The 18,103-nt window shown below is 43.4% G+C and overlaps 1 protein-coding gene across 1 annotated transcript; it reads left to right on the forward strand.

Annotated features, from left to right (window-relative positions):
• Window positions 1-16: 16 nt before the first annotated feature.
• On the forward strand, window positions 17-17,781 carry disp1 (dispatched homolog 1 (Drosophila)). Its single transcript, XM_030345642.1, has 3 exons — window positions 17-142; window positions 15,404-15,527; window positions 15,998-17,781. The coding sequence occupies exons 1-3, from the start codon at window positions 33-35 to the stop codon at window positions 16,169-16,171; spliced, it is 408 nt and encodes a 135-aa protein (XP_030201502.1). The 5' UTR covers window positions 17-32; the 3' UTR covers window positions 16,172-17,781.
• The last annotated feature ends 322 nt before the right edge of the window (window positions 17,782-18,103 follow it).

The following is an 18,103-nucleotide window of genomic DNA, read 5'->3' on the forward strand; positions in this document are numbered from 1 at the left end:
TGGTGGTCGTACTGGCGGTGCTGGTGCTCGTAATGGTGGTGCTGGTCGTCTTTCTGGTGGTCCTGGTGGTCGTACTGGTACTGGTACTGGTCTGTGTGGCGTGGAAACCTCCTCAGGGTTTAAGAGGGTTTTGTTGCTGGACGTAAGTTCCCCCCGGCGGGGGGTTTATTCAACCTTATCTCGGGGTCTGTCCCCTTACGTGCACACGCATACGCGCGGGCACGCACACCCGGTTTGTAATAAAAACACAGAAATACTCGCGTAATTTACATCCTATAATTTCTTTCTCTAGAGCGCTTGATAAACTTTCTGAACCCATTCTCTCTCTCTCTCTCGCTCTCGCTCTCGCTCTCTCTCTCGGAAGGAGTTTGTCTGCGGAGCGCGTGTGAGAGCGATATTGTAGGTTTGTTCATAACTTTTTTTCTTAGTGTATTTGTATAATTGGGTTTAATGTAGGTGAAGCTGTTGTAAAGGTTTTGTTGTGGGGTTTTGTGTTATTTGCTCGGTGCGCCTGATGCATGGTGGCGATCTGAGCCGAATGCTCGGTTGAGGACTGCGGTTTGGCAGTAGGAGAGGCGGTCGGATAGCAGTATTATGTCCGCTGCTCGGATGAACGGAGCAGTCGTGATTTTTGTTGACAGCGTAGCGAAGGAAAACAAAGAAGTGGAGACCGGCATCGTGGTTAAGAATTCCTTTGTGTCAGTATCTCCGCTAACTACACCTGCGGCAAGTGTCACCATCTCCAACATCCCCCCGTTTATCGGGGAGGAAGTGTTGATCAGGGAGTTGTCAAGGCACGGGAAAATTGTGTCGGCTATAAGGAAGTTGCCGTCGGGTTTCAAGTCTCCTTTGATGATACATGTCGTGGGTTACAGGCGGCAGGTTCATATGATTTAAAAAAAAGAAAGATGCTGAACTGAATTTAGTTTTCAGTATAAAAGTGAATGATTTTGATTATGCAGTGTTTGTCAACTCTGGCACTCTGAAATGTTTTGGAGGCGGGAGGGAGGGGCATCTCGTGAGAACCCGTAGAAAACCCCTGGAAAACGGGCCGAGCATGATGACAGCAGGGACCTCAACCAATGTTAAAACGGTGGAAAAATCACATTTAAAGTGTTACAAATGTTGAAGGGAAAAAACAAAATGTTGAAGATGGAAAGGAGTGTGGTGAAAATCCTGGAGATACAATTCTGGGTGTTGAAAATGAAAGGCAGAGTGAATGTATTGTTCAGGAGGAGGGGAATAATGCCAAAGCCAAGAAATCAGCGGCTAGTAAGGCGGAGCAGACAGAGTCACTGTCAAATGAGGAAGAGCAGGTGAGAGTCTAGTGAGGAGGAGGAGATGTAGGACGGTGCCGCAGACAATCAGCCCCTCACACTCACCGCTGTTTTCTGCTTCTCAGTTGGATGAGTTGTACACAGTACGTAGTATACAAATGTTCCTTCAAAAAATATGAAGAATGTCCAGTTTGATGAGTATTTTGCAGATAAGAAAATTCTGTTGCTAACTTGCTATCAGTCAAGTCTCAGACGAGCATCAGAGGGTTAGGAGGGTTCTCTGAGCAAGAAGTCTACAGATTCAAGAAGAATGCTCTGAGACTCGAGAATCTAACGAGAGCTTAACAATGATGAAGACTCTGAATATTTGTAGAGCAGTTGGACTGCTGTTTCTTAGCATCTGTGTGCCTCTCCTCACATCAAAGGCAATTAGTTATTTTATGGTTTCCACTCTTAATTTAAACGGAGCTAGAGATGTGAGGAAGAGAGCTTGCCTGTTTGAAACTTTCAACCTTAAAAAAATTGATATAATGATGCTCCAGGAGACTCACAGTGATGTTTTTAATGAAACAGACGGGAGGAGGGAGTTTGAGGGCACTTATCCAATGTGGTGGAAGAGCGGGTGAAGGGGAGACCCTGGTAGTTAAGTGCAAAATATGGGTGTTTTAATATTGTATTTATTAATGTATCCGCTCCAAATTCAGGCCCTGACCGAGTTCAGTTTTTAAATTAACTTAGTTTGGTTTTAAGTCAGTGTGTGCCAGAAGATTATTTGTTTTTGGCAGGGGATTTTAACTGCACAGCTGATGATAACGACAGGAGTCACACAGAACCTCATGCACCCTCTCGGAAGGCAACGCTAACACTCATGGAAAATCACAGTTTGAGTTACGTATGGAGGAAAATCCACCACAATGTAAAACAATATACTTAGGTCCACAGCAGGGAACTTGTTTTATCTTTAGCTAGGTTAGTTTTATTCTTTTACGCATCATTTTAGCATTTTTAAAGGGAGTAATATATGTCCAGTAGGCTTCTCGGACCATTCAATGGTTATGTGCGAGGTTTTTATTGCAAATATGAAGAGTAAGTCTGCATATTGGCATTTTAACACCGCTTTGCTTTTGGATGCGCATTTTAGAGAGGTTTTTATTTATTTTTGGAAAGGGTTTAGGGAGAGGAAGGGGGATTTTATGTGTTTCAAACAATTGTGGGATCATGGCAAAATACAGACAAAGCAGCTTTGTCAACAGTACACTCTCAATAATAATAATAATAATACATTTAATTTAGAGGCGCCTTTCAAGACACCCAAGGTCACCTATTATGTCTCTCGTAACATCACCAGATCTATGCAAGATCTGGAGGTAGATATAGTGGAGCTCCAGAGTACTGCACAGTCCACAGGAAATGGAGGCTGTGTTGAGAACCTCAAATCTAAAAAAGACGTGCTGGCAGACCTGCTGGGCTCCAGAGCGCAAGGGGCGCTAGTCCGCTCACGTTTTCAGAGCGTTTCTTTAATGGATTCCCCGTCCAAGTTGTTCTTCAGTCTTGAGAAGAAGAACGGACAGAGTACAGACAGATCCATGCGCTGCGGTCAGAGGACGGACACCAGCTCACAGACATGGCAGAGATCAGGAACAGCGCGGTGGATTTTTATGTGAAGCTTTATAGCAGTGAGTACCAGGAGGATGATGCTGTTTTTGACTCGTTCTGTGAGAACCCGCACACAGTGTCAGAGGAGACCAACAGGGAGCTGGAGGGGCCCTTGACTGAGGAGGATGTGTTTGCAGAGTTTACAGGGGGGGCATCGATGGGTTGCCCTCTGAATTCCACAGAGTTTTCTGGGTTGAACTTAAGGAAGACATGCTGGGGGTTTTCTCAGAGAGCTTTGAGGACTCCTTTCTAGGGCTGTCGCAATAATCGCAAAAATGAAATATCGCGATATTTAGAGCACACCGCGGTAGATAATGGGCCATCGCGATCACCGCATATGACCTGGTGCGGGTTGCGCGTTCATGAAACTGACCGTGGAATTCTAGAATGAAACGTGCGTTGCCATGATACCCATTCATTAACGTTCATTCATTTAGTTACGCAGTGATGTTGCTAGGTACGCGTCCTGCGTCGCTGACGCATTACAATCTGAAAGGACGCACTAAACTCACTATCCATGCGTCCCGGGGACGCATCTCATTTTCCCCATGAAAAACGATACATTGTGAACATTAAACAACTCGTGTTTAATCACAGTAACTGGCCAAAGAAACCTTCTTGTGAGCAGACCGGACAAGCGCTGTTTCAACCCTCTGCGCATCTACTCGGCGCAGACGTGATCCCCTGTACAAAGTATCGCGACATGCTAATTTAGCCGCTACCAAAACAACTAGCTCGTCACCGCTGATTTCATTTCAACAATTAAAAATACGAACTTCATAGTAAATAAACCCACGTTTCCACTGCTTGATGCTGTGCTCATTCGTGTCGATTATGTTGTAACGTTTAGGGGACGTGCTGTAATGAAATAAATGAAACATAATCCGGTGGTGGTGATAACTACATTGAACGGCAGCCGCCATATTGTTATGCCCAAACGGCGCCTGCGCATACATCGCGCTTCTAACAAGATTTTTTAATAACCTTTTTTAAATTAAGCAATAAGCCCCAAGAGGCCGTGCTTTGCGCTGATTTTAGAACAGGTAAGGGGAGTTGTTCGGCACTACACAAAGTAAAGTAATATAAATATAAATTTAGTAACAAACGTACTGTTGGCAAAGTGGTGACGTATTCTCCATGGCAACTGGTTCCACACAAACCTTCAGCTCCGTTGTGTCCGAAAAGTTTGCTGACAAAACTCCGGTTACGGGTGTTTTTTGAATTTAAATGTGCATTATCTCGCTTAAACAGCATTTAAAAAAATTGTGCAATAATATTGCATACCGCGATATTGCGCCCCCTGTTTTCACCGCGGTGAAAATTCCTCAACCGTGACAGCCCTACTCCTTTCTCCCACAGAGCTGCAGGAGGGCTGTGCTCACTCTGCTGCCCAAGAAAGGAGACCTGCAGGAGATCAAGAACTGGGGGCCTGTCTCACTTCTGTGCGTAGATTATAAGCTGCTTTCAAAAGTCCTGTCCAACCGGCTGAAGAAGGTGATGGACCAGCTCATTCACCGGTCTCAGACTTACTGTGTGCCCGGCAGGTCCATTGTTGACAATGTGTCACTTATAAGAGATATTTTGGTAGTCTCCGGTTCTTTGGGTTTAGATACTGGTCTGGTTTCTTTAGACCAGGAAAAAGCTTTTGATCGGGTTGAGAACGCTACCTTTGGAAAGTCTTACAAAGGTACGGCCTCAGCCCGGGTCTGATAGCTAAGATGAAGGTCCTGTATGAGGACATTGAGAGTGTGCTAAAGATAAATGGTGGCCTGTGTAAGCCTTTTAAAACAGAAAGAGGTATTCGACAAGGCTGCTCCATGTCTGGTATGTTGTATTCACTGTCTATAGAACCCATGTTGCACAATGTTCGTGTTTTCATTGATGGCCTGTTTTTACCTGATATTAGTTCACATTTTATTTCATCAGCCTATGCAGATGACATCATCAATTTTATTACAAATCAGGAGGACATTAATAAGCGCAAGATTGTTGATACTTTTGGGAAGATCTCAGCTGCCAAAGTGAACTGGGCCAAGAGTGAAGCGCTGGCAGTTGGGAGGTGGTCTGCGGGTCTGCCCCAGCTGCCGGGGGGGGCTGAACTGGAAGAGGGGGGGGTTTAAATACCTGGGGGTTCATCTGGGGTTGAACAGAGTGAAAGGAAGAACTGGGAGGGTGTGTTGGAGAAGGTGGAGGGGAAGCTGGCTAAGTGGAGGTGGCTGCTTGCTTCCACGCATGTCCTACAGAGGAAGGCTCCTAATTATTAATAATCTTGTAGCGTCCACCTTGTGGCACAGACTGAAATGTTTAGAACCCCCTGCTGGGCTCTTGCAAAAAGTGCAAATGGTAATTTTAAACTTTTTATGGGATAAGTTGCATTGGGTTCCTCAGTGTGTATTATATCTTCCAAAAGAAGAGGGGGGCCAGGGGTTAATTCACCTGGGGAGCACAGCGGCGGCTTTCAGGCTGCAGTTCATCCAGTGGTACCTCTTGGGGCACGATGATGTCGTCTGGAGACAGGTAACAGGCATCATTTTAAGGAAGATGGCTGGCCTCTCTTTAGACAAACCTTTGTCTTCTCTCTTTTTTTTCGTGTGTGTAGTTTGCCTCCTTTTTATCATGGTGTTTTCAAAGCATGGACTCTATTTAAATGGGACAGACTGGGGCCCGCTGTGTCTCTGTTCTGGCTCCTGGAGGAGCCCCTGGTGTGCGGGGCTCAGCTAGACGTGCAAGATGGCAGCAGACCTGGCCTCACTCAGCGCCTGCGCTCCACTGGGGTGGTCAAGCTGAGGCTGGTGGTGGACGTGGCAGGGCCTGGGCTCCACAACACTGAGGCTGTGGCTTCTCTCCTGGGTCTGAGGTCTAGCTGGCACACCAGAGACATCATGAACCAATGGATTAGCAGACTGACCAGTGAGGGGCGAGAGATGCTGAGGGACTACTTCAGCGGGGCGGATGTACCAGACGAAGGGGATCCGTTTCCAGAGCTCGGACTGTCGGTGGACCAGACCGGACTGGCCCAAAAACCTTTGAGCCTTTCCAAGTCCAGGATGGATTTACAGTTACTTTCAGGGAAAAGCATATATAAGTACTGTGTGGTGGCTACACACAAACACAAACTGAGCAATAGGAGGGACACGGTCTGGAAGGAGAGGCTGCAGGGTCGTGTTCCTGTGTAGAGGCTCCTTTACAAGCCATCCCTAATCAAAAGAACAGGAAACCTGCAGTGGAGGATCCTGCAGGGGGCTCTGCACGATGTCCGAGAACTGTCCATTCTGTGAAAAAACTGAGACTAAAGTCCATTGCTATTTGGAATGTAACAGACTAAGAGCCCTTTTCCATATTTTAAAAACAGTGTTTTTGAATTGTTGAGAGGTTTGGTCAGAATCTGCTTTGATTATTTTTTTAGGTTACGATATGGAAAATGACAAAAAAATGGTGTTTGTTGAATTTTGTGGTCGGGCAAGCCAAAATGGCTGTTTACAAAAGCAGGAAGAACCAGGTAGAGGGGGAGGCAGGCCTTGGGCTGGCAGATATGTTTGGGGTCCTGGTGAAGGCCAGAGTCAGGGTGGACTTTAGGTACCTCTCATTAATGGGAACAATCGAAGAGTTCAGGGACTTATGGTGATTCGCCTCAGCAGTATACACTGTGCAGGACGGGAAGCTCCTTTTTAACTGAGTGTTTATTCATTTAATTAGGGGTCCAAGCCAACAGGTTGGATCCCTATTGTTTTTGTAAGGATTCTTCTTTTTATACTTCCCGCGCTAAAAGTGGGCCCACAGCCCAAACCGTAAATGGTGCACACGCGCCAATTACATGACTAGAACCAGGTCCGGCACCGCTACTCAGATAACCAAATCCAGACATGCCGGCCACTAGGTGGCGCTATACCAAGGAGAAACACGTTTGGGGCAATAGCTCCCACACCGAACCTCCCAGAGTCCAAAAACTTGTACACACAGATGCACTGGAGTCTGCTGCATCTTTTGGCCTAGGCCACGCCCATTTGCGTCTAGAAATTTTTTTCGCTAAATCGCAAAGACCGCAAAACTGTTTTTTCGCTACTCCTCCCACATTTCTCGACCAATCAACACCAAACTTTGCACACGACATCTTCAGACGCACACGCAAAGAATGCACGAAACACTTTTTTGATGCGACCTTTGACGACGAAACGGTAGCGTTTTGAATATTGGTTTATTAGCTAAATTAGACGTGGAATATCAAAAATCCAAAGAAATCCAAAATTAGACATCGGATCAAGCCCAAATTGTACACACATGTTGGTGTTAACCTTAACGTCGTTCGATAAAAAATTCGGAAAAATTCGCCTTTAGGGGGCGCAATAAACGAAGAAATTGTATATCGTCTGCAAAATTTCGCCGCGAAAACGCTACACTGACTTCTCGCTACTCCTACCACAGTCAAATCCTTTGTATCCACAGGTTCAGGGTAGCGTTTTCAACACATGCTTCGCGTTGTGCCGGCGAAACGCACATTTCTTGTCGCGTTGTGCCGGCGAAATGCACACTTCTTGGACCCCTGCATAACTGCTTGCAGTTCTAGTTTTTAATTATTGCTGTATAATCTAAAGGTTTTTTTCAAGTTTAAGTATCAAGCCGTTAACACCCTTTACCTTGAGTGACGAGGCGCCGCTCCTGTCACCTAGCAACCCTGACAGCTGCGGTTCAAGGCGGAGGTGTAATATGGAGCCGTTATATAATAATTAGATTAAATCGAACGTTAATTAGTTTATCGTCAGATGGCTCGTGTAAATGTCATTGAACTTTGACAATAAAGTTACAAATTTAAACTCAACTTAATTTTAATATAAATTGTCATTAGATATGTAATTTGCTGCAACTGCCGCTTCCACTCTCTCCCGACGCCATTTCTGAAAAAAATCCAACACGCAATGAATCTTGGGATACGTAGGGCCGTGAAGGATCCAGCCGGTGAACCCTTCAAAACTGGAAAAATTAAGGCTGTATTTCGAAATGGGACTGCCTTGACTCGCCTTGACAGCCTTTGAAGGATTCTCTTTCTGCCTGTGTGTGTGTGTGTGTGTGTGTGTGTGTGTGTGTGTGTGTGTGTGTGTGTGTGTGTGTGTGTGTGTGTGTGTGTGTGTGTGTGTGTGTGTGTGTGTGTGTGTGTGTGTTAGGGATGAGTCGGTCGCGACCGATTCGTTCACAACGAACGAATCCCGAACGTGAACGAAAAGAACTGGTTCCCCAAAACAAGAAGAACTGGTTCTTTGATTCTTTTCTTTTAACATTAAACAAAAATATGGTCACGTAAATAAAATATACAAACGAACAGAGCTTCGTCTCCCCGCGACTTATATTGATTGAGTCTACAACGTTCTCAAAGATTTCGGCCAATGAGAGGTAGCAATGGTGTTGCAATGGCACCTGGGTAAACAAATGACAAGGTGGTACCGTCGAATATGCGTGCTTTCTCTGTCTGACGTATCTTGGGTCATACCATTCGACGTGGGGCCACTCAAATATCCCCCTACATATCCGAAAATAGACTTGACCTCCATCTGTTTATTGGATAAACGCATTTCCCAATCCCAGGAGTCTTTGCTCCATTCTACGTCAATTCAAGAGCAAACAAAGAAATTAAACTGCAGTTCGTATTTTTTATTTATGACCATGAAAGTTCTGTAATGCCTGAATAATGAAGAATTAAATGTATAGTAAAAAAAAATTAGAAATATAAAACCATGAATGACATATAGAGAGTAAAGCAAGTGGTATAAATATTGGTGGGACGTTTGGTTACTACCGATATCTTGTCGATTTTCACGGGGGGTAGAGCCTAGAAGTCGCTTAAATTTAGCTCAGGGCCGTCTCGCGGCGGGGGGGGGGGGGGCAGACACCTGTGAGATTCCCTGTCAAATTACGTAATCTGACGTAACAAACTAATCAAAACGAACGAATCAAACAAACAAATCGTTATAGTGACCCGAACTGAAAGAACTAGTTCCCGGAAAATAGGATGGATGGATGCTGTGCACTAATGCACAGGCTCAAATGGGATAGTGAAATCGAGCGCAACCTTCCTGCAAGAATCTCTTACCTCTGATTGGTGGGTGGGCGTCTCCTGTTTGACAAAACCAAAAATGCAGCACGAGCGCACCTAACATGGTTTCTGCTGTTTTGTCTGTCAAAGAGGCTTGCTATCTGTCTTTATCAGGAAATCCACGATTTCCAGCTATGTTATAACATGACCAGGTAATAATAATAAGAATCATTTTAAAACCTTGACATAATCTGTCAGATGTCTATTATATGACAGTTGACCACAAGGCGATTTCTATCTATGCCTCTTCTTGAATTGCTTCATGTTTATTCGGCAGAGGCTTGTAAGTGGCAACTGGTCATTAGGGGCAAGTGGGGCTAGGCCCCACCTACTCTCACAAGAAAAAAATGAAAAAATAAAAATATAAAAAAGATTATATATGATTTTTTTAATGTGTATATATATATATATTTTTTTTTTTAAATCTCCCCAGAAAGTACCTTAAAATAATAAGTTTGGCGCTTTTAGTTCATTTTTAGTCAACCCTAGCTTGCTTCTTCAGACTGAGTTCGTCTGGAGGGGCAAGAGTGGTTCGAGCCCCACCAGCCCAATGTAATGGGCATTTGACTTGAAAAATTGAAATGCGCATGCTCAGAATGATGTTTGTCTGTTGAAGTGAACGGAGATTATTTTACTTCTGGTGGGGCTGGCCCCACAGGGACCGCCATGGACATATATGGTTCGTTCCACTACAGCGTAATTTCATTTTTCACCGTTCATTGGCTGTAGTGTGTGGCGTGATGAGTCATGACTCGAGTGACCTCCCACCTCACCTCACGTGCCGTGCGGGAGAAGTCCGGTAGCGGAGAAGAGAAGGAGAAGGATAACTTTGCTAACAAACATGTCGGAGGCACACAAACGAAAACGAGTCGACAACATGAATGAGGTAGATCATCTATTGGAGCACAGAGTTGAGACCCTTAGTCTGGAGGAAATATTAGAGGTAAAACGCCTTATGTCTTGTGCTTTTCAGTCTATTTGTGTTTTTCCCGTCTTATATGTTCCCATTCCTGGCCTGCACCTTGTCGTGGTGAGTGGGCTTTAAACCAAGACAGGCCATTCTGAATCTTTTCTTTCACAGCTATTATCTTTGATTTCTCCTCCAGGACACTGCCTAGGCCTATGGGAGTTGTACTCGGTAAAATGATATTGGGTTCTTATAGTAGCTCTTGCAGCTGTTTGCAGTAGTATCATTTTTTTCTGAGGTTCACGGAAGCTTAGTTTAAAGTTTAAAAACTTTTAAAAACTATACTTTCATTATTGCAATGTTTTGATGTCAGCAATAAAAGATTAAAAGCTGCACTAATGTACTTTATTAATTATATATATATATATATATATATATATATATATATATATATTAGAGCTGTCAGTTAAACGCGTTATTAACGGCGTTAACGCAAACCAAATTTAACGGCGTTAATTTTTTTTATCGCGCGATTAACGCAATTATTTTATAAAAAAAAAAAAAAAATTTTTTTTTTTTTTTTTTGGCTCAAAACAAAGAAGCAGTAGCCTGACTGCTATGTTCAAATGACATTTGTTTAAAGCAGTCGTTTAATTGACCTATAGGCTCTTTTTTTGTATCGTCCTGTTTTGATCAGTGTATATTAGGGCTGTCAAAACGAACTTCGCTATTCGAATATAATTCAAATTTTTAAAAAAGGAGAACATTCGAGTGCGGCAACTAACGTTCGAACTCAAGAATTACATTTAACTTTTGCCTAGCAACGACGCAAATCAAAGTCAACGTCGTGCGTCGTGACGTTCGGCATTGTATGCTTACAAGATGGTGGGAAGCAGCGCGCGAGCAGACACAGAGATGGAAAGCATAACTTTCGGATTTCCATCGAGAAACGGGAAGATTACGTCCAGAGAAACCGTCATTTGCAAATTATGCTGTAAATCGTTAAAGTACCACTCGACTACGAGCAACGTGAGCGCACACCTCCATTCAGTGCATTACTCGGAGTACGCAGAACAGTTAGCGGCTGAGGAAGAGCCACGGTCAAAACAGTCAAGAATAACATCGTAAAATAGCAGTGTGTGTGTGTATTTGAATGATTGAACATCAGCTTCTTCATTAAACATCATTGCTTGAATATTTCTGGCGTTATATCTTACCTATTTATATAAGTTTTGTATTGATTTGGTAAAACTTGTTGTAAATGTTACATAACAGATTTGGTTGACGCGCCCTCTAGTGGACGCGGGACGTAGGCCTAATAATAAGATGGTATCGGTGTATATAATGATATAATAAAAAAAAAAAAAAAAACATTAAAATATTCGAATATTATTCGAATATTCAACATAAGAAGCATTATAAATTCGAATATGATTTGAGGGAGGATTGACAGCCCTAGTGTATATGCCAATGTTGTTATCAATAAAAAAACATTTGCAAGCCGACAATTAAATATTTTAATCGCTTGACAGCTCTAATATATATATATATATATATATATTAGAGCTGTCAAGCGATTAAAATATTTAATCGTGATTAATCGCATTAATGTCATAGTTAACTCTAATTAATCGCGATTAATTGCAAATTATTTTCTATGCTAAATATCCCTTGATTTTTTTGTCCCATAATTCTTCTCATTTTAATTCTCTTATCAACATGGTGAAGTGCATCGGCTTGCCTTGTGCAAATGATTTTTTATTGATAACAACATTGGCATATACACTGATCAAAACAGGACGATACAAAAAAAGAGCCTATAGTGCAATTAAACGACTGCTTTGAACAAATGTCATTTGAACATAGCAGTCAGGCTACTGCTTCTTTGTTTTGAGCCAAAGAAAACAAAAAAAATAATTAGGTTAATCGCGCGATAAAAAATTTAACGCCGTTAAATTTGGTTTGAGTTAACGCCGTTAATAACGCGTTTAACTGACAGCTCTAATATATATATATGATACATGGAGAACAGTCACTTAGTTCAAAAACAAAAAGCCCAGCATACTGAATAGTGTTAGAGAGGACCTATTATGCTTTTTCGACTTTTATGACCTATGAACGTTGTTATAAAGATTGATAGTCATGTTTAACAATACACAAAAAACGATGGGCGCTTTCAGCCTCCTCTGTCAACCCTCGGTTTCGTCCATCTCCGCCCCCCTTCTTCCAACCCAACTCCGTTGTGATTGGTCACCTTCCTTGAAGCGCGCGCGCGGGCAGATTTGACCCGGCATATGGGGGCGCGGCAGGAGTGCCTCTACGTAGATGATTTCCCCGGAAATGTGAACAAGTGAATCGCAAACGTTGTCCCGAGTGTTTAGCACTCTGCACAGCCACCCCAGACTGTCAGCAGGGAATACGTCGAAATGCATATGTCATTATTAGACACTTTAGTATGGTTAAACATGACTATCAATCATTATAACAACGTTTATAGGTCGTAAAAGTCGAAAAAGCATAATAGGTCCCCTTTAAAGTATATTTTTATTTGTAATGGTTATGATGGCCCCAATGACTGCCTGCTGTCCTGGCAGGTGCTTGTTGGTGGAGCTGAGGGCTGAATAGAGAATGGGAAACACCTAGCCAGGGCTACAAACAGCATGGTGGGACACTGACACCAATGAAGGAAGCTCAATCTCTATTTTGAAATACTTTTGCATTTTTATGAAAATTACCGTTTTTATTTGCAATATAGGTTATTAGGGCTGTAACTTCTTCCAAAAATGAATTTCAAACAAAATTAAAATGCCCTGTAATTTGTTTGGATGGATCTCTGTATGCCTACAAAGATTTCAGCAGTTTAGACGCTGTTTAGCGTCAGATGTTGAACTAGATTTTTACTAGGTATGCACCGAAATAAAAATTCTTGGACGGAAACCGAAAACCGAAAATGAGGAAACCAAGGCCGAAAACCGAAACACCGAAAGAAATTATTATGACAATTATTAGTACCATTTAGGGTTGCCGCGGTATACGGTATTAGGTTAAAAGTTCGGCAGTTTGACTTTGCACTGTTTTATTTTTGATGTGTTTTTTCCTAAAAAAAAAAATTAGATGCAAACCTAATAGATAGGCTACCTAATAAAGCGTTGGAACACGCAAGACCGGTAAACAAACCCTGCAAAGCCCAATCCCTACGAAAGCTCCCCGCGCTACGGCCATCCGGAGGCGCACAGAGCTTTTTGCCGTGATATTTTATATAAAATGATATTATACTATTATATAAAGAACGTTATAAGACGCTGTCACCGAGAATTGGCGCGCTGTCACCGAGTGTGAGAGGAGAGTGGACGGAGATGATGGCGGTTGACCTAGTTTCAGAGTTTATACCGTTTATTATCGGTAATGCAACCCTAGTACCATTGCATTTATGGCTATGACTGTGTACTAACTTCATTAAAATCAAGGCGTTGCAATTTTTGCAAATCACTATATGTGGGTCTTTCTTAGAAACATTGAAAAACGTCCACACCGCAGACATATTGGTGCTTAACCAGACAAGCGTGTGCTGGCCGCGCTTTTTGTTTGCGTCATCACAAATTTCTGTTTCGGCCGTGTTGTTTCGGTGATAAAAGTATTTCGGCCGAAAACCAAAAATGCACTTTTGGGCCATTTTCGGCCAAAAATTCGGTGCATCCCTAATTTTTACATACAGTCCTGTGTTGTGCAGAATAGCCGGGAGCAGGCGGAGTCAACGTCTACAAAGATCGGCATGACTGTGAAAACAAACTGGTGACGTCACGGACACTGGTTCGTAAAAAATATTAGCCTAGCCCCGGCTGTTATTTACATAGATATTCACTGGTAATGGTGCGTAGCATGATAAGCATGATAAGGTGCAAGGAGCAGAAAAAGTGGACATGAGTGCCAATTTTCAGTTGAAAAAACCCGCTGGCAGCTGAGGGCGTTTTCATTGCCAACGAACGTGAGCTAATCAACAAGTACAACATGTTCTAATACTATGAGACTCATGAAAACGCCCTCAGTTGATAGAAGGGGTCAGGGGGGGCTCGAGAGGCAGAGGGGACTTAGTGTCTTATTTATTTATTTATTTATTTATTTAAGTTACATATTTTATTTTATTTCAATTTTAAATAAACATAATACCAAGGGTCAGAAGTTTGACCAGAATTTTGTTCTTACAAAGTCATGACAGAGGGACTTGGTGTCTTTATTCACGCTTGAAACATGAACACATATTATTTTGTTTGAAAGGGAATAAACTGATGAAGCTAACAAGTTACCAATGTTTACTGTTTGAATTAAATTTAAACCCCAGTGAATCATTTGCTCTTGTTTCTGTTTTGAGATTCACACAGACTTAGCAGTCTTGTTTAAATGTTAAAAATTAAGTTAATAAACTGAACCTGGAAAAAATGTCTGTCTCCTAGGGAGGGATTGACAGAAAATAATTTAGAACCACTGAACATGTTGTACTTGTTGACTAGCTCACATTGTTATGGCAATGTAATTGCCCTCAGCTGATGTGAGACAACATAGTTTAGTGCTCCCGAAATAGTGTTCTGTTTCTCATAGTATTAGGCTAGTACATGTTGTACTTGTTGATTTGTTATTTGCATCACAAGTTTTATAAAAATGTATGTTGATAAAATGTATAAAATTGTATGGGTCCATGAAAGTGAGGCGACATCATTTAGTGCTCCCGAAATAGTGGTCTGTTTCTCATATTATTAATATAGTACATGTTCTACCAATGTGTATCAGTAACTGTGAATTAAAAAAAAGGGGGAAATATGGTCATTTTTTAGTGAAACTTACACAAAGGAAATTTAATACACCTCAAATTTGCTATTACGGTTCACATCCATTTGATTATTCCTTCATCCAGTCTTTAGTGCTTTAGTGGTTTAGAACTGCATTATTTAGCTGACACTGCCAGCTATTGGCTTAGACATACAACAGCACAGTAACTAATAAAATAAAGGTCTTGGAATCAAAAAATCTTGGACAGGACGAAATAAAGATAATGGATAATGTAATACTACATAATACTACATTTTACAAAAGTTGTCTATAACAGATAAAAGAGTTAAGTTATAAACAATTTATTTCTTCTTTAAGAGCTAGAGACTAGCAAACGTGTTTAATCCTTTCCTCTGGGATGAAATACTCATTGGTATTATGAGTTTAACTGAGGTTAAGCTGTTACGAAAGGTCTGTGGCCCCCCCAAAAGTCAGTCAGTGTCTCTCTCTCTCTCTCTCTCTCTCTCTCTCTCTCTCTCTCTCTCTCTCTCTCTCTCTCTCTCTCTCTCTCTCTCTCTCTCTCTCTCTCTCTCTCTCTCTCTCTCTCTCTCTCTCTCTCTCTCTCTCTCTCTCTCTCTCTCTGATGTGTGAGGTCACTTCCTGTTCACACCTGTATCCCCGGTACTGTAGTCCTGACGTGTGTTTGATTGACAGCTACGCGGAGCTGATAGCTGATTGGCCGGTGGTGGTGCTGGGTGTGTGCACGGTGCTCATCGTGATCTGCGCTCTGATTGGCGTGCTGGTCCCGGACCTGCCCGACTTCTCAGACCCCCTGCTGGTGAGGAGGGGGGCCACTAGACTAGGACCAGGACATGTTTGGTTAGACTGGATTAGATTAGACTAGGTTAGGTTAGACTAGACTAGGTTAGATTACACTAGCATAGATTAGACTAGGTTGGATTATACTAGGTAGGCCTGGCCCCGCCCTCTGTAGGCCTTGCCCCTCCCTCTCTAAGCCTGACCACGCCCTCTGTAGGCCTTGCCCCTCCCTCTGTAGGCCTGGCCCTCCTTCTCTAGGACTGGCCCCTCTTCTGCAAGCCAGGGCAGGGTCAGTACAGATTACAGATTGGACTGTTTAGTTGATTTACTTAAGAAGGAACGCAGAAGAAGGATCACTCCTTGCAGGGACGGTTAGGAAGGCAACAGGTGCTGAAAGGACAGATACGCTGGCATAAACCAGTTGTAGGGTTGGTACAAAGCAACCTGTTGTGGTTCTGATTCTGATTCTGGTTCTGGTTCCGGTTCCAGGTGGACGAGTGGATCAGCGAGGAGCTGCTCAGCGCCCCGGCCGGCCTCCGTCACGGCTGGTTCATCAGCAACCTGGAGTTCTATGACCTCCAGGACAGCCTGTCGGGGGGCACCCTGATCGCCATGGCGCTGTCGGTGGGCGTGGCCTTCGGCGTGATGCTGCTGACCACATGATGCTGCTGACCACGAGCTGGAGCCGCCAGCGGCTCCAGCTCGTGGTCAGCAGCATCACGTGGTCGACGTGGCGACGTTCTATACCTTATCCCACTTAATACACGGCTACTTGCCGAAACGAAAAAATTACTCCACACTGTGCGTTCTTTCACAATTTATTTGTTACCAGCGTTCATACTGTTTATCAGCAGAGGAATAGTCTGCCAAATACATTGGCAAAAAACTGTTTTTTTTAAGTTTAAACTACCCTTCTAACTCAGTGCTGTGGAACGCTCCGTTCACTTGCATTGGCCTTAAATCACCGTTGCTGAGCATATAATGGCCGCTGTCAAGGAAAGTGGATTTTTTTGCTGTCTTTCGTATCCCTCCGCAGGTAGTCCGGTAACTTATCAACCCCAGCGTACTCGGTTGCTAAGCGACGTCAACGTATTTGGCAGACTATTTCTCTGCTGAACAACACTACGGATGCTGGTAACAAATAAATTGTAAAAAAACATACTGTGTGAGGTTATTTGTTCGTTTTGGCAAGTAGCCGTGTAATAATGTACAGAACGTTGCCGGTCATTATCGAAAATAAGCCCAGTTCAGGGCGAAGCAATACACCTCCTCTTCGCGTCAGTGTCCTTTTCGCCCTGTCGGGGCTTACTTTTCCGATGATGTACGGCGTTCTATACATTATCCCTTACATAACTAACCGTTAGAGCAGGGGTTGGCAACTAAGTTTGGCCTCGGGACAATTCTTTTTCCAGCCAGTAGGTGGCGGGCCAGAACATTATCAAAGGCTAGTTCAAGGAATTGATTAATGAAAGTGCATCTGGAACTGTGACGCAGGCCCGTCAGCTGGCTTAGTCACATGCCTACCATGCCCTAGATGACTCTTTAAAGACGTACATATAAACAACTGTATGCCCTAATCACGTAAATGTCATACCTGATCACGTCGGGTAGGGGTGTTGCTGCACTAACTCCACAGAGACAACGCAGACATATCATCATAAGCAGTTCTAACTGGAGAGAAAGTGAAATCTGCGAGCTGCTGATCATGTGAGAGAAGGTGATGCAGTCATATTAAGCAAAGTGATCTACGAGAGAGACGCAGAGGAACTGTCCTTACGAGGCTTTTATCGGGATAAAAAACCCTAACCCGTCCCTAACCCAAAAGTGGTCAGCAAAATCAAGAATATGTTGGCGTTTTTGCACTTGTAAATAGTTAATCGCGTTTGTAGCCTACACTCAGACGTGAACTCATTCTTGAGTGGGACTCTAACCTTCCGAGAGTAGTAGCAGGATTTGATACAATTACATTCAAAAACGGTTATGAAAGAAAAAAAGGTTCACTGTATCCGGCCCTTTACATTTTAAGCTAACAGATATGCGATATTCCAAAAAAATAAAATAAAAAATAATTATAACTTCATAATAATCTGGCGGGCCAGATATTATATCTGGCGGGCCAGTTACGGCCCGCGGGCCGCCAGTTGCCGACCCCCGCGTTAGAGGGTCTCCGCGACCCTCAGGACACGAAGCCTCACCTGACGTAGCGTTATAAAAAGGGTCCAATGGGGTGTTATTAGGAGGAAACTTTTGAATAAGTTGACTTATCACTGAAAGTTGTTGGTTCTAGGCGCGTTTCCACTGCAGGGTGCGGAACAGATCGGACCGCAAAGGTGCGGGTCGGGTCGCGTTTCCACCGCCAAAAGTGGGCGTGACCCGGACTTTGCCGTACCCGTTCCGGCCCCATTCTCGGGACTCCTCCGTTGCGGTACCCAAAACGAGACCAGACGCCTGAAAGGGTCCCATGAAATTCTAGCTACATCTCCCCTCCGTTGATTGGTCGACAGAATCGTCACTTCCGGGTGACGCGGGGATAAAAACAAACAAACAGTAGCCTCGAGGTATTATTCTTAACAATTAACATGTCGCGTAAAAAGC

This window comes from Gadus morhua, chromosome 21, assembly GCF_902167405.1.
Source record: "Gadus morhua chromosome 21, gadMor3.0, whole genome shotgun sequence".
NCBI classification, from domain to species: Eukaryota; Metazoa; Chordata; class Actinopteri; order Gadiformes; family Gadidae; genus Gadus; species Gadus morhua.

What these genes read in the sequence shown, in the direction of transcription:
- disp1 (XM_030345642.1), top strand. Translation starts at nt 33, where the DNA reads ATGGTGGTGCTGGTCGTCTTTCTGGTGGTCCTGGTGGTCGTACTGGTA. An exon ending in AGAGGGTTTTGTTGCTGGAC is followed by an intron (nt 143 to 15,403) that starts GTAAGTTCCCCC and finishes TTTGATTGACAG; the next exon opens with CTACGCGGAGCTGATAGCTG. An exon ending in ACTTCTCAGACCCCCTGCTG is followed by an intron (nt 15,528 to 15,997) that starts GTGAGGAGGGGG and finishes TTCCGGTTCCAG; the next exon opens with GTGGACGAGTGGATCAGCGA.